This window comes from Mauremys reevesii, linkage group 3, assembly GCF_016161935.1.
Source record: "Mauremys reevesii isolate NIE-2019 linkage group 3, ASM1616193v1, whole genome shotgun sequence".
In the NCBI taxonomy this organism is placed as follows: domain Eukaryota; kingdom Metazoa; phylum Chordata; order Testudines; family Geoemydidae; genus Mauremys; species Mauremys reevesii.
In genome coordinates, this window is record NC_052625.1 from 110204556 (window position 1) to 110221945 (window position 17390).

Sequence of the window (17390 nt, forward strand, 5' to 3'; positions counted from 1 at the left end):
TACGTTACACATAGGTTTAGAAAGATAAATTCAGTTTGAAAAAAAGATGTAATTTCTTGACTATATTTTCATTAATAAGAACAAATTAATTGAAGATTAGTAAACAAGTGTAGCTTCTCTGTATTAGTCTCTCATCTTTGTTTTTATTTTGTTACAAACATTGTCATTGTCCTCCCACAACTTTCTTCAAATGGCAGGAGACCCGACATGCCAAACCTGAGGGGGGGGGGGGAAGCAGAAATTGGGCTTGTTTTTGGCTTTACTGGCTTGTGAGTTGCTTATTGGCTAGTTTTTGGCTTGTAGCCTCTGCTTGCCAGGAGCTGATCAAAAAAAGGGGCAAGCAGGGACAAGAAGTGGAGAGAGTCAGGGGTGCACAGCGGGCCCACCACAATCCCAGACTGCATGCCGGGGGGACCTAGTTAGAGTGTTGGGGTTCGTAGGGATTGGCTTTTTTGGCCTCGTTTTGAAATGGAATTATCTTGATTTTTGGTTTATTGTGAAAGTCAGGGTGCTTATTTACTGTGTGAAAGTTGGCAACTCTGCAGGAGACCCAAAGCAAAATGACCCAGCATAAAAAAAAAAAATCTTTGAATTACCAGTGAAAAATCCATCTTGTTTTCATCTTTCTACTACTTTTCCTTCCTAACAATGATGACCTGACTCCTATTCTGTAGTTCAAAACCACATGTGGCTACCAATCAGCCATAGGCTTTGAGCCAAGCATCGCTTATATCTTCAGTTCTCTACAGCACTAATGTGATAGTGATCCCTAAAATCCCTTTGGGGTTACAATATTTACACCTTTGCCTCTGGCTTTTGACCATGTCACTGTTTCAATATATAGAGCATTTGATGAATTATTCTGGAATGTGACCCTCTATATTACATTGAGAGTGCAAGCATATCAATTCCACTTTGAAATAAGTTCCTTAGTAGTGAGGAGGCATCAAAAAGTTCACAATACAATGCATTAAATGCTCAGAAACTGCTTGTAAAATATTGATGACTCGTTCCTTTCTCTTTTACTTACCTTGTCACATTTACTTTTTGCCCTCCAGCTTTCTAGGCAATCTGACAGAGTTAGGCAGTGCTAGGAGAAAGGCTATTCGGTGATCTGTCGGCACACACACTAGTGTAATGTTTAACATCTTCAGTGATCTCACACCCTGGAATTTAAAGGGATGATTATGTCCAACTGGATGACAAAGAGAAGCTCAACCTCTTAGCAGGGAAGAGCAGAGTGGTGATGGCAGAAGAAATGGATAAATGCTGCTTAAAATGGTTGCAGATGCAAAGAACGAGGCACTTACACACACTCCACAAATTCTGATTCAGTCAAAATGTGATACAGTACCCCCTGAAGACACTGATAGCTTTCCAGGGCATTTACTAGTGTCACAATATACAAATTTAAACACTGTGTGAGCATAATTTTGATTCTTTATTTAGAGCAAAATAAGCTACAATATTTGTACACACTGTCACTGTCATATGAGTGGACATAGGAACAATCAGTCTTAAATTAAGACTTCCAGAGAGAATTTTGCCTGCCAAAAATTACAAAAAAAACCCACACTCAAAACAGAGTAGCTGGATAAGAGAATGAATGGGAAGTAAAGGATCAGTGGGAAGAATTTCTCAAGGCAATGCTTTGCCATTCTGGAGCCATTCAACAGCTGTAAAAATCACTTTGATTCAGCCATTGGTCATTTCAGGCTTCACTGTTTGGAGAGAGGGTGAAACCTGTAACATATCTGAAAATAAAGAGAATGGCATAATCTGAAATTCAGACCTTTAGTACCCTATATCCAAGCATCAAGTTATCTAATCTTGGAATGAGGGGGCCCAATTCACCTTTCACTTTATACCAGCAGAACTCCTCTGTTGTCAATTGACAATTATTCTCATATGAGACAGGATCAAGGTCTGTGTAACATCTTAAAAGAATTTAATTGTGGCACAGACTGATATTCTGCTGTTTTGAGTACATCGGACAATTCAGAGTTGAGATTTTTTCTTTCTGAAAGTGTTGTTCCCTAGCTTTATTAAACTGTGAATACAAGAGTCATGCATGACCTGCAAAGGCCATAAGGTCATTTGGGTTACATCACCATTGGTATGTGGACCAGCTGCCAAAAAATTCAATAACAATACACTCAGGGCAATTATGCAGCCAGAGAACTAACATATCCAAAACAGACAGGCATAATTTCTCAGAGGTGTGCACTGTCATTAACACCAGAAAGTCAAGCTGCTAAATTTCTCCATTAAATTTTAAAGTGTACTGTAACGATACGTGACTCACCCCTGTGGTGCCTCCTACTGGTTGTCCAGGGAATTGGCTCTTCCAGCCTCTGGAACACCCTCTGCAGACCGGTGTCCTGCTGCCGCTGGCCCCCATGTCCCTCCCAGGACCCGGTGCCCCTTGTTTTTGGGGTGCTGCCCCCTGGCAATACCCCTGCAGACTCAGGGGAACCCACACCCCCTATCCCTACCCCACCTCAGTTGTAGGCTACTGCCAGTCATCAACTTGCCCCACACTCTGGGGCAGACTGCAATGTCAGCCACGCATCATAGGCAAGGTTGGGTCTGGACCTGCTGCCTCTCTCTGCAACCCACTGCCTCTATGGGGCCTTGGACAAGGCCCTGCAGCCTGGGGAGTTGCCAGCCTGGAGCTCCCCAGCCCCTCTGACCTTTCCCCAACCTTGCCTCACTCTAGGCACCCTGAGCTTCCCAGCAGCCAGGCCCCTCTCTCTCTCTATGAAGGCAGAGAGAGATTGTCTGTGCTCCTGACTCAAAGCCTTTTTTTATAGGGCCAGCTGTGGTCTGTTTGGGGCAAGGCTCCTAGCTGTGCCTACTTCCCCAATAAGCCTGGGAGCTACTTGCCCCAGCCCCAGCCCTCTGCTGGGTTGTTCTAAGCCCCACAGGGCAGGAACGGGTGATCACCCACTATACGTACCTTGCAACACAGGGACACAAACAACCTAGCTAACTCATTCTTTTTATTACAAAAATAAAATAATGTGATCAGTTATTAACAGCTTAAGGGACTCTTAACTTTGTAAATGAAGTAACCCTTTTCACAAATAATTAATTCTGGTCTTGTCATATTAGGTCTGATACTGTCTTGGAAGTGATGGCAATAGGCGTTATGGTACTGTGCTTAGCACCATGAGCACCCACTACCATGGGGGAGAAGTTTAATAATTTCCACCATTAAAACTGAATTGAACAAAGATGCAAGAGAACCGACAGCTACGAACAATTGTTCATGGCCAGGGCAGGTGGACACGATGGACTTTGTTTTTACATGTCTTCTCCATCTTAAATTTATCTGACTCCTTTCATGTTTTTCCACACATGGGGACAGCACATCTCTATCCTAGAAAGGCAGTATATATTTTTACAAAGAGTTTTACAAAAAATCCCTTGTTTAAATATTGTAAGTCCGCTGCCTAGCATGTCTGCTGCATTAACAGCTCGGTCTGGCAAGGGTCTGAGCTCTCTGGCCCTGACCCAGCAATCGGCTGGATTACGCATGTGCTCAAATGCTTTGCTGGATTGGGAACAAAGTGCTCATTGCCTTTCTGGATTGAATCCTAAATTAGCTTCTCCAGAAGCAGAGCCTCAAGTCCCTTAACTCTGTTGGTTCCCACTGCCATAGCAACCTCTGGTCGGTGTAATAATTTAGATTAGACTTCAAGGTCATGCCAGGAGACCAGCCTGATGCACAGCCACCACAGGATCTGGGGAGTGTAAAGCCACCTTTGCAACCCCCACCTGAGCTGCAGCATGCTTGTACAAAAAGAAAAAAAAACCATGTGTCGACAAGACCTAAAGATCAGATACAAGAGTACGGCAGAGCTGCTTAGGATGAGGTTGCCAGAATGGCTTAGCCCTCCTCAGTTGCTGGCTGTGCACAGGGAGGTGTCCCTTGGCATGATTCTAAAGGCTGCTCTAAAGTACGCTGGCTTCCAGGGGTTCACTGATATGACAGCTGTGAATCAGTGACTGGAGACTGTGTTTCTGGAGAAGTGAAGTGGCTTAAACATAGCAGGCAGGTTGGAGGCACTGCGGGGGGAAAGGAGAGCTGGCTGTCAGTGGGTGCTGAGCACCCACTAATTTTTTTCCATGCATGCTCCAGCCCTGGAGCACCCACAGAGTCAGCACCTCTGTAGACCAGTTACTCCTGTAGCAAACCCAGTACCTTCTTTTGGACTAAGGCAGATCTTCCAGGAAGGCACCTAGTCTTGATCTAAAGCCATCAAAGATGGAGAATCCACCACTTGTAATTTAGAATTTCAACCTGGGGTAAGCTGCACCTGTGCAAGCCCATTTATACACCAATGCAGCGTCTACACTGTTGCACCATCTCTACAGCTATATCAGGGCACAAAAACCTAGTGTAGCTAAGCCCATACAAAATTTGTTCAATTCTGTGATTTTTTTCCACTTGGTTTGTCCAGCCCTATAAATACTATGCAAATACACAGTATGTGCAAATTCTTTCAGAATACTTAGTAATTACATCTCAAAGTTTCAAAAGGTAATTATTATATACCATAGTGTAACATGCAGTATGGTTTAGAAAAGGAAATAGACAGTTATCAAAGAGTTAATCCATTAGTTCTTCCTTTCAAACCTTAGTTAGGCCATATGTGGAGATGTGTTTGGTGGTCTTACATTTGTCCTTGTTACAAACCCATCATATAATTTAGGTCAATTCATTTTTGCTCTGAAGACAACCAAGATTAGAAGAATGCATGGTGAAATTTCAGACTGAGGTGAATTGTCAGAGCTATGTGATAATCACTTTGCTTCTGCTTGCCTATTTCTTTAGTATTAATGTGACTACTTATGTACTTAAAGTTACACCATAGGGGGGCATGGATCAGCATTCATGTCGCACTCCCCGTCAGTACCCGGACCAAGACAGGGAGCTAATGATCTGACCAGCGGACCAAATTCAGTGGCAAATCCTGGTCACATGCTTCCTGACGCAGGTTGCGCCTACGCTGAAGTGTCCTGCTAAACTGGGGTCTTAGATTCCTGTTGTAAACTTTCCTTGAAAAAGTTGGCATTTTCCTTGCAGTTGTATCCTACTTAGCTTCTCTGCTATTCGGTGGTTCCTTCTTTGTAATTAAATGATACAGTTACCATGGAAGTAAATGTTTGTGTTACACCTATGTATACTCTGTAACTTAAAGTGTCACCCAAATTCTTTTGCAACCTTGACCTTATCTATGTTTCCTGTCTTTGCATACACATGTACCCTCACAGCAGCTGCTCACAAAAGATGAAATGTGCAAAAATCTTGTTTGCAGATTTTTCCATTGGCTTTCTATATCTTTTCTTATTGTCCTGTTGACTACCCTGTCATATATAGAGAATCATCGACCACCAGATCATCTAGTCTATCTTCCTACATGAGACCAGACCACCACCACCACTCAGCATCTGCGCATTAAACACAGATTTTGCCAAATTAATTTCTGATGACTTCACAATATATCTTCTGTCAAAGAAGCAGTTTCAAGCGATCAGCTTGTTGTTTATGTAAGCTTTGTATTATTTGGCTAGACAAAATAGAAAAGAAATCTATAAATCCTTGAGCTTTCAAGGAATGAATTATACAGATACCTTCTATTAAAGGTAGAGCACAAGCTATTTAAAGTATCAGAGGGGTAGCCGTGTTAGTCTGGATCTGTAAAAGCAGCAAAGAATCCTGTGGCACCTTATAGACTAATAGACGTTTTGCAGCATGAGCTTTCGTGGGTGAATACCCACTTCTTCGGATGCAAGAAGAAGAAGTGGGTATTCACCCACGAAAGCTCATGCTGCAAAATGTCTGTTAGTCTATAAGCTATTTAAAAAAAATCTGAGTGATGGGATGGATATTAGAGTCTTTTCTCTCTTTCTCTGGGGCAAGAAACATTTCTGATATTAAGAAAAATACCCGCTGCTGAGTACATTGTCATCAATGTACTTGTTTTAAATATAGAAACAAGAAAATAAAGATAAATTAGGGATTGTTGGTTGCTCACATCTTAATGGCTTCAGGCTAGAAGTGCACTGCACATCCAATATTGCTCTGTGACAATTGAAAACTCCAAGTACTCATTCATAACAAGTAGTTGCTTATTATCAGTGATCACATAAAATAGAATTCCTTACATTTAATCATACACTGGGTGCCAACTCCAGCTTTCTTTATGATAATACATCACAGCCCACAGAAAAACATAAACTATCTTACAAATTCCAGACTGGATAAGTAGCAAACTGAAACCAGCCATTACCAACTCCTTACCAAGAGCTTGATCCTGCAAGGTGTTGATGCCACTTAAGACCTAGTAGGATTGGATCCTATAAGTCTATATGCCAGTCAACTATCCAAGCATCGTTGGACACACTGCTAACACATCTCCATATACAAACCTCCTAGGTCTGGATCATGAAATTATAGTACCTTGGACAATTACTAAAGTTTAGCATCTTCTAGGGTGAACATTTTCAGTATTTCACCCACATGGAAGTTAATGTGGGAGGCTAGTATTTCTTTTAGAGCAGAGTGCAGGTAGATAGGGTATTTCAACTTAGTATTTTCAAATGTACAAATATTTGGGTTTCTCATAACCATAATTCTGAATGTGTTGGCTTTTTTTTTAATTAAGAAAAACATGCTTAGAAAGACATTACTTTTAAATTACTAATACATAAACTCAGTTTTAGTTCACCTTACTAAAGTAATTTTGTTTTGTTTTGTTTTGTTTTGTTTAGGGGGTGGGAGAGTGTGACAGGGTGTACGAGGCCTTTGTGGCCTTCTGTTGGAGGCTCAGCGGTCCTACTACATCTCAGCCCTGGAAAGGAGCTGAGAAGGGGGCGTCCTCCATGCCTGGCTAGAAAAACTACGTAGAAGCAGGCAATCAGAGTCCAGCTGGCTCAGATAAAAGGACCTGCAGGAGCTGAGCAGGTCAGTTCCTGGCTGGAACCAGAGGAGCAACAAAGAGTACTCCTTTCTGGTCACAGGAGCTCGAAAGAGAACCAGAAAATGGGTTATAGTGGTATTTTGTATTCAGTTAGGAGGAAGAGGCTATGGGAACTTCAGTTGCAAGCTAAGGGTGAAGAGAAAGGGCCTATGTGGAAAAAGGCCTAGGGAATACCAGCAACAAATTTGAGGCAGTGGTTGTGGCTGCTGGGTATAGAGTCTCTGGATTGGGACCTGGAGTAGTGGGTGGGCCGAGTTCCCTCACAATCCAATGATGGAGTGGTCCAAGCCCTGGAAAGGAGACATGGATATTTTAAAGGACCAAGAAATAGGGGCTAGATTTAAAAGGCCAAGAGATAGGGATGAAGGCAATAATAAGGGCACACCAATAGTCTGTGCTAGATCTTTGTTACTCCAGAAGGGGTTCATCCATTGAAGGGCTGAACCATTGAAGACCTACCAAGTAAGGTCTACAACCTACAGGAGGTGCCAGGGGCAGGAAGGACTGCATTTCCACATCCAGCTGCTAGGAGGCAGTTAAGAGTTGAATGCCCCTGTCTCAAAGGGGAAGAGGTACTTGCCTCAGACTTTCCTTTACTTTTGGTGTTTGCTTTTGAACACATAGTACCATTGAAAAGTCTTACCAGCAAACTCACAATGACATTGAAAGGATGTTGCATACTGGAGCTGCTCAAATAATTTTTTTTAAAAAATAATTCAGGAATATTTCTATGAATATAAATACAAAATTATTTTCACAATGATTTCTGGGGTCATTATTTGTCATCTGTGAGTATTCAGACAGCCATTGGGAGTTTTCTAATCTGGAAGACTTCATGAATTTTAGCAGAAGTAATTATTCATTACTGTCCTGTTCTAAAAGATTGAGTCTTCCAATCAGGGAGCAGAAATACTACTATGTGAGTTAGATGCCCAATAACACACAAGTAAATAGTCAAAACAAACAGTTTGTAAACACCACACAGGACAAACTCTGTTCATGTAAACTATTTGGTGAATACCTGAGAATTAGAAACATATCTGTAGAAATCAGGCTTAGCTCAATCATAAAAAAGGCTAAACTGACCACAAGTATTATTCACAATGAATACGGTAATTCAACCAGCTGTACTGTGAACATACTGTGTATGAAAACATAGATGTAATGTTTACACACAGTGAAGAAAAAATAGCAAAAATGAACTAGTGCTTAAACTAAGCCAGTTCTTCCTTTCTCACATGTAATGATTTTTATTTCGGGAGTGGGAGGGCAGAAAATGAATATCTGTAACTCACATTCAAACCCACTTTTCTTCACCAAGTGATACAATATGATTAATCCATTTTAAGGACCAACTCTAGTAGTTGCAAGGTGTGTTCCTGTAAAATTGAGTAATTGGTTTTTAGAGGTTCATAAGAAAAACATTAGAATAGAATCTCTGAAAACATTATGATTACTATGTCCAAATCAAAATAGAACCATGGAAGTTAGACATAGAAAATCTGGCTACATCATCCCTTCTTCTGTAGAGGCAGGATTATTTCCTACAGTGCATTTTCTAGTGTCTTGTATAGTTTTATAAATCCCAAGAAATGGCAGGTCCACTGAATCACTTTGGAGACAATTCTACAGCCTAATATATTTCATATTTCCTCCCTGATAAACTAAAGTTTCCTTTTCTTAATTTTATCCCATTATTCCTGATTATACCCCCTTGTACTGTCAAAACAATTCCTCTCTTTCCCCCTTATTGTTAACATCTTTCTAATATTTGTAGAGTGTTATCATATCCTCTCATTAATCATCTCTTAGTCAAGCTACACATATTAGCTCTTTTAAAAGAGTGTCTAAACAGTGTTACCTGTGGAATGCTCAGCTTCTGTTGGCCTAGGGGGAAAAATATGCAGTAGTAACTCCCAGACTTGGCTTCCAAAATATTTGGCTTGTCCTATCTGCCAATAACAAAAGTTACTTATCACAAATATGATAACTGTTACAATGTTACAATGATTAAATGTACAGCCAAAACTAATATTTTAATAATCAGAGGGGTAGCCGTGAATATTCATTATACTATGAATAATGATATTCATAGTGAGCTCAATCCTGTAAGGTGCTGAGCACTCTGGCTCTGATTTATTTTAGGTGCTGATACTCTCCATAGTATCTGAGTGCCTCATGACCTTTAATATATTCATTCTCTTCACACACCCCTGTGAGGTAGGGAAGTGCTGTTATCACTGTGGGAGAGAATTACTAAGGATTTGCCAAGATCATCCAGAAAGTCTAGAGCAGGGATTAGAATCACAGTTTCCCAAATCCAAAGGGAGAACCTTAACCACTACACCATCCTTCTTCCCAGGATTGAACTGGGAACTGAACTGAACTCCAGAACTGAAAGCATGAATCCCTCCAGCTTCAGAGCACATAGTGCTACCCAGCAAAGCACTTCAATTCATGCTTATCTTTGAGCAGCTCAGTAATCCCAGTGAAGCCCTTGTGGATCGAGCCCACTGTTAGTAAATCTACAATATGACAATCCCGTTTTCAAGCAGAGATTCTTCATTCATCTATTCTGCCTTTTTATGGTACTAGAAGAATGAAAAAACAAAACAAAAGAAAGAACAATAGAACTGGCCATGGGAAGCTTAATGGGAATAATCTGAAATTAATTTAGTATATAATTAGCGTACAATCCAGAATTTAACATAGCTGTGCCTGCAATTGATTTTCTGTCATTTCTTGCCAAAAATTCTTCTTTCTAAATATTGTCCTAATTGGGGGTGATGGGGAGGAGAAGAGGGAGTAGAGAAAAAAATGTTGGCAAGGCTGTATTGACAGGGTTGTTCAACATACTTATAGGTATTTATTTTACACTATATTGCAGTTAAGATATTGTGCATTGTGGGAGAGTTACTAAACAATATAACAGCACCTTTGTAATAACAAGGATGTTTTCACTGAAGAGTTAACCTGGACTCTTGTACCATACAAAACACCTTCTCACCTTAGTTAAATAGTCTTTCAACCCAGTGTAGGCCCATCTTGGAGTATGCATTAAAGCAGTACTTCTCAACCAGGCGTACATGTAACCCTGTGGGTACACAGAGATCTTCTGGGGGTAAATAAACTCATCTAGACAGTTGTCTAGTTTTACAACAGGTTACATAAAAAGCACTAGCAAAGTCAGTACAAACTAAAATTTCATACAGACAATGACTTGTATATACTGCTTTCTATAGCATACACTGAAATGTAAGTACAATATTTATATTCCAAATGATTTATTTTATAATGATATGGCAAAAATGAGAAAGTCAGCAATTTTTCAGTAATAGTGTGCTGGGACACTTGTATTTTTATGTCTGATTTTGTAAGCAAGTAGTTTTTAAGAGAGGTGAAACTTGAGGGTACACAAGACAAATCAGACTCCTGAAAGGGGTACAGTAGTCTGCAAAGGTTGAGAGCCACTGCCCAGATTCTGCTTTCACTTGGCCTGATAAGACACCCTTTTAGCAGTGAGTATACAGGCTAACTCACTAAGTGGTGGTAGTCCTACAATCCCTTCTGCCAATTTCCCTAGGGCCCAGAAGGATAGACAAGTTCTCCCACAATTAATTGGGAAAGAATCAGAGCAGCTCAGCTTACTGCAGCACAATGAACCATGAAATATGCCCCTAGAAGTCTTAGCAACACACATGGGGGAGTGAAGCACCAATGAGGACACAGGCGCTCAGGTAGATCTTTGCAATGTGGCTGCTTAGATCCAGGCTAGGCTAAACTAGGAGCTGATCTCCCAGACCAGCTCTGCAGTGAAGACTTACACAGAAAATGTAACAGTCCCATTGGGTAAGGAAAATTCACCACCGTTTAAACCCAATACATTCCTGTAAATTCAAGCAGGATGCTTTTGAAAGTACATTAACCTAATATTAATAGCATCTGTCTTGCAGATTAACTATCACATTGTGTTTTTATTTAAACATCATCACTAAGCAATCACTCACTAAATTATTTAAAGGAAACAACAAAAATTGTTATAAGGTCACAAGAAGGATGTTGGTGGACCAATATTATTAAGCACTGGAAGATTTCATTCTGAGGAACTATAATAACTCTGTTCTTTGGCATGTGTAATTCAATATTTTACATTTATGAAGATGGACATTTCTGACGTGTTTTAATGAGCAGCAATATAGTTTCACAGTTGAAATGTAAAGCCTTATACTATTTTTAATATCATATAGTAAGTAACACAGCACCATATGCTTCTGTAGCTTGCCTGCCAAGAACATAGCAAGTTATTTTGAAACCTGCCTCAAAATTCTACACACAAGCCAAAACCACGTCTGTGGTACTGTTCCATTGATATAAAAATAAAAATACTGTTCCGTTGATAAAAATTGTCCCACAGAGAAGTGACATGTAAGATCTGCTCACTCTACCGAAATGATGTGGTTTGAAGAAGTAAGGAGTCAGGGCAAAACCAAAGTGCTAGATATGCTACACTCGAAGAACAATGTAAGGGCCCAATCCTGCAAAGAACATGATGCTTGCTTACTACTGTGACTTCAATGGGACTACTCATGGTTGTCAAATGAGCCTCACTCTATGATGCATAAGCCACATGCGAAACTTGAATTCCCCTTCTCAAGGTTCTTCACACGTTTTGGCTGTTTGGAGTCACCATTCCATTCTCAAGAGCTGCCCACCATCCAGTCAGCAGGCACACGACTGAGACCTGGAGATGATGGATGAAAGCAAAAATAAGGTGGAGGACAGGAAAGGAAAAGGAAAAGGAAGAACTGTAGAAGAAGAGATGAAAGGTGAACATGAAAAGAAATTAGAGAGCCCCATCAGCATTAAATGTGTGTGTGTTTGAATTGCTTTCAATATTATAGGCCTTTTGCGGAAGGGACCATTTTTATATCTGCGTCACAGAGTTGCAAGCGTCTTGTGGACTCTTAAAATAAATGATCATGCATTCCAAAGACAAATTTGCTCAAGACTAAAACCCAGTTTTCTAAGTGATGAATTCAATATGCTCTCCCATTTTCTGCTATATTATATTGCTTTGCACTGGACCAGTAGTGTCATAGTCTGTGTATTTTTTCATTTTTTTTCTAAAAAGTATAGCTGTTTCTGTTAAATACAACCTCCCCTCTTTTGGGGGTGGAGAGGAAATGTAGTGGAGAGTAGCGGCATTCTGCAGTCATTATATTAGTTCAAGACTCAGTATAATGAGAAAATATTTCATGTCTAAATCAAGACAGGATAAAATTCTTCTCTGTCATCATAGAGGCTGAAGCTCTTCAACTTAAACATATTAGAAAATAAGACAATTAAAAGGAAATTCACCTTGACTATACACCAGTTTTAACTTGTATTGACATTTTCTATACAATTTAATATTTTTAGCCTAAAACCAATAATGGTTGAAAAAGAACATCCGTGGAAATGAAAGAAGTAAATTCAACACAGATGTTAGGAAGCACTCTCCACACAGAGCAGCTGATGCGCTGAAAAGCTACAAGGAAAGTCTGGAGGCAGAATGTTAAGGGATAGCTATCAAGAACTGGGTAAACATCCCACAAAGAGGAAAGTGGGAAGAAGCGGTGGTATTAACAGTGGAACAAAACTTGATCCAGATGTCCTCCACCCCATACAACTCTCACTTAGCTAAGCCTAGGTCATTCTGTATATCTTTCAAAATGCAGGTGATATTTGTTTGAAATTATGCAAAACCATTTCAGAATATGAGTAAAAATGAGAAATTCTGACTAGGCCCAAGCTTAGAAGATCAGCAGGGGTGGGGGTAGGGTTACCACCTTTGAAATGCAAAAAAGCTGGCAACCCTGTTACATGCCCCCTCCCCGCAACAGGCAAGACCGCTGCAACCCCAACCCCCAACCACAAGGTAACTCTGCAACTCAAAAGCTACTTATAGTATCTAGAGAGATAACACATATAGAAAAGACTGAACCCTCTCTCACACACATGCAGGGTGCACTTGTGTGGAAGTGGCAACACTGCAGCATCTTTAGCTGTACACAGAAACTTTTAACATTACATATCCATGTGTATTGTGAACATAAATCCATGTAACACAAAAACCTGGCAGATTAAATTATTTTTCTAGCAACTGGCAAATCCATAAAACACCCAGCCAGGTGGTAACCCTAGGTGGGGGGGGGGGTTGTATAAGCAGTGTTCGGTTGAGATCCATGTTATAGAAATGGGCCAGTTTGACTCTGAATTAGAACTTCTCCAAACGCTGAAGGGGTTTAGATCCAATGTTCCACTTTGGGCCCGTCTCTACTAGATACATCAACCCTTCATCTCACTTCACAATTGGTTATAAAATAGTTATAAAAAATGGTGGTCCACAAGAAGTGTAATGCCTAAGAAGGATTAATGAATCTTTAGAGACCTTGCTGATGCCTAGTATAGCCATCACAAGTGGCTACAGAGGATTTTGCCTCTGAAACACTAAAAGCAAGGTGTCACCAGGCCACCTCCTGTGAATCAAACTACCAACATATTTGATGCACCTTCTTGTTTGTACTCTATATCCTATTAGTTACTCTTTGCATTAATTCTTAGAGCATTTGTAAAGTGCTTTATTACCACTAACTAGTTAGTTAGTCCCCTCAACATCTTTGGAAACGAGATTTTAGCCACTTTTTTTTTTTTACAAATGGGGAAACTGAATCAAAGTGGTTAAATGACTTGGCCAATTTAGCTTCACAGTAAGTAAGTGACAGAGAAACAATTAGAGAATGAAAGTCTAAGCCATAGGGTCTATCTATGTAGATAGAGCCATGTAATTGTGGATATAAAGGGAAGGGCATCTGGGAAAATGCCATCTCTTTCATTCTTGCAAGAGGTTAGAGGGAGTTGGGCAAGGCAATCAGTGATTTAGGGAAAGACTTTAAAAATCTTCCAATGGGACTTGTGATCCTAACCCCCTTGAAAATCTCTTCTTTAGTTTTTATAGACTAGAGGTAGGGGCGGCTGTGAAAAGTATCTAGGAGGTAGGCTAACTATTGTACTCCAATGACAAATGAAACAATGGATCTTGAATTAGAATATAAACACTTGATGTGGGATTATAAAATAGGAAATGTTCCCACTCCTTTAAGACCTAAAGAGAATTTTTCTTGGGCATATGCAAAAGAAAATGTATTTTTCCTCAACCACAGTCCAAAATAAGACATTATATAAAACTCAGTTTCATGATCCCTAAATGAGTGAGAAGATATCATCAATCCTTAGTTCTCTTGCACTTTCCACCCCTCTTTCCCAACAGGTTTATGTACTCTGCTCCTTAGGGAGTCAACTGCCTACTGTCAATAAGGCTTATTAGCATTCCTGTGGGGATCAGCTGCTAATCCACCCATCCCAGATAGCAGCATGCAGAGATAGTTGTGTGTTTGGAGTGGGTTTTAACACTCTCCTGTCCAGACTCTATGTGGGGTCTTTTCACTCCACCACATTGGGGGTGTGAGAAAGCCAGTAAACATTTTTTCTTTAAAAGTCATTTTAGGTATGAGAGCCATCTGCCACTGAGGAAGCAAAGAGCTCAAGGGAGATAAGATTGTTGGGGAGGTGAGGATATGAGGGACTTGAGTTGTTCTGAGTTTTCTCCGGATCCAGGTGAAGTCAGCAGAATTTGTTATTGGTGGAGAACATTTTAGATCAGATGTGGAATTGTGTTACTCTTTTGCACCATCTGGTGTTAGGAATGCAACACCACAACTTCTCACTGAGAGAAAATGCCGTCTGTTGATTTGTTTGACCTCTTTGTGAATGAGTAGTGTCAGTGGCCCCTGAATTCCCGCTGGCTAGTGAACAGTAAGGCGGTGGGGAAACTGAGGGAGTTTAATATAAGGTAGAAATGGCTGATAGGCTGTAGCAAAAGGGAGGTGGAGCCAAGGTACTGGAAACCTAGTCTCCAACCTGAGGAAGTGTTGTCCCTTTTAGATTTCAATTTGGGACAAGATTTGAACAAGAGCTCTCTAATGCCATAGAACTGGATCTTTACTATAGCTATTTGTATATGTCAGGGATCAGCAACCTTTGGCCTGGGCCAAGGGATGTGCTGGCTGCTGCTTCCCACACCCCTCATTGGCCTGGAACGGTGAACTGCGGCAAGTGGGAGCTGCAATCGGCCGAACCTGCGGATGCTGCAGGTAAACAAACCGTCCCAGACCACCAGTGGATTTCCCTGATGGGCCACATACCAAAGGTTACCGATCCCTGCTATAGGTATTACCTGAACTTTTGTAAGGTAAGTTAATTTACTTTTTAAAGAAGTGGGGATACTAAATATACTTTTGGTATGTACATTTATGTATGCACACATACAGCGAACACCTAGCTTATTTCTTCTCACATGCTTTAACTGAGTCTATAATACACACAATTCTATGCTACAGCAAGAGTGAGTCAAATGATTCCAGGTCAGCTGATAAACCCAATTCTGTTAAGATCAGCTCATTAAACAAAACATTTACATTGCTCACAAATCAGCAGCTAGGCAGTGTGCTTAGAAGTGCACAGATTTCTGTCAAACCCTTCTGCACATCTTCACTCTGTGGATGTAACTGCAGCAAAGATCTTTCACAGCTGTTGTGTGAGTGGATGATTCAAATCATGCTTGGAGGGTGTCTGCTGAAACTGTGAAATGTTAACTCATTATGGCTTGCTAGTTATCAGGTAACATACATGTAGCCAAAGGAGCAGAGTGGGTGTGTCAGAGAAAACTTAATAGTACTTTGCATGTACAGTACATGATCCCTCTTACTATAACCACTATGGACAATGGAATGTGGAGGGTTCAGGCCAAGACACAGTTCTGTTCTCCATACATAGATGTGCTGGGATTATACTAATTTTGGGAGACATGAAATCCATTAGTGATAGGTAGACTGGCAGAAAATTCAAACTGAAAAATGTACCTGTGAGAGATTTAAACTTGATGAAAATATTTTACTGAAGCTAAGGGCAAGATCTGCTCATTCTGCCTATGGAGTGGAATACAGGACCCGTTATGCTCCCTCACCTCCCTATGCAAACTACCTGAACCAATGATTCCCGTACCAGAAGAAGAGCAGGCTCTGCAGGGCTGTCACTCCCTCACCAGAGGCAGGAGGGCAGGGAATGGGGTGGAGCAATGATTCCGCTTGCCAATTGCACCAGCCAGAAAAATTCAATTGGCATGAAGGGGAAAAAATCCACTACTGGTTGTCTCAGTTTACTAACATCGCCCCCCCCCCACAACCCCCCCTTCCAATATCAAGTGGAGAAACTGGGAAATGAATTGTGATTCTTAGAGTCCGTTTGTTCCCTCATTTGCTCCTATGGCAGCACAGCCACACTCTGGCCCTTTGTCACAGCAGATTGTAATGTTAGAGTCTAGCCCTAACTGAATGACTATTTTCAGTATGGCTAGAACACCCGGCAATGCAATCTAAGAAAGAAATAAGAAAAATCCAATCCCAGAGAGAACAGGTTAATATCCAAGGCCCTTCAAGTCTAATTCTAGTGCAGGTTGAGCAGTGACCTCATTTCTAGTTTTTCATGCTCAGTGCCACACTACATATGCTAGTCATGATAAGACTGTGAGGAATCAGGGAAGCTGGAGTCTAGCTGGCATATGTAGTCATTCTCGAAGTGCCACTGTGTGTGATATGAGGGATCGTTCCAACATCTTTGCTTGCCTTCAGGACTTTTTTCTAACAGGTGCAACAGATGAGCTTTTCTTACAGCCTTCCTGGCATGTATCAATCTGTCACCAGTTCTGGATGCCAGACAAAGGAGGAAGGTGGCTTCATCCATACAGGCAAGACTTGTGGCATCAGGGGCCAAATCTTTTGCAGGAGGAATATTGAAAATTTTGATTTAGTGTCAGTATTCCTACTGGAAGGACCCAAGATGTCCTCCTGTCACAGAAGCTAAAGCAGTCCAGCTTCCCTATACTGGGGTGCCCCAGGGCAGTCTGTAGGCCAAGTATGACCCCCAAAAAAGGCTGAAAACTTTATGTCGAAGCAGCTATTCCTCTATAACTTCGGGGTGCAAACAAAAGCGATTGACTGCAAGTTTGTATGGCTGGTGAATTCACTCAAGTTTTTCTTTTAATTTGTCACTGGAGAGATATGTCCAGGCAATATCATGGAAATATTTGCTAATTTAGCTGTGACCCTCAGTGTTGTAAGTCTGGGCACTCCCTTAGTTAAACAGAGCAAGGCTCCCCCCTTTTTTTATATAAAAAGGGCTAGATTTTAGCATATTTATGTCTCTCTGACATACCTCTATGGTCCCTTTTACTGTAGGATCTGAGCACCTCAGAATCTTTAATGTATTTATTATCACAACAACCCTATGAGGTAAGAAACTGCC

General features: G+C 40.9%; 1 protein-coding gene across 5 annotated transcripts in view; it reads right to left on the bottom strand.

Annotated features, from left to right (window-relative positions):
* LOC120400293 overlaps positions 1 to 17390 on the bottom strand; it is a 194409-nt gene that overhangs the window by 47884 nt on the left and 129135 nt on the right. For 2 of the 5 annotated variants that reach the window (XR_005595688.1, XM_039528741.1), the window contains 2 exons: positions 8851 to 8941; positions 1629 to 1754 (listed from right to left, as the gene is read on the bottom strand). Coding sequence is in view for 4 of the 5 variants with exons in the window: in XM_039528741.1 (XP_039384675.1) it covers positions 1696 to 1754; positions 8851 to 8941 (150 nt within the window). In the remaining variant the exon portion in view is untranslated. Of the gene's footprint in view, positions 1 to 1628; positions 1755 to 7074; positions 7280 to 8850; positions 8942 to 11617; positions 11731 to 17390 lie in introns of those variants that run through there. The other 3 variants (XM_039528740.1, XM_039528743.1, XM_039528746.1) reach the window with 3 other exon arrangements.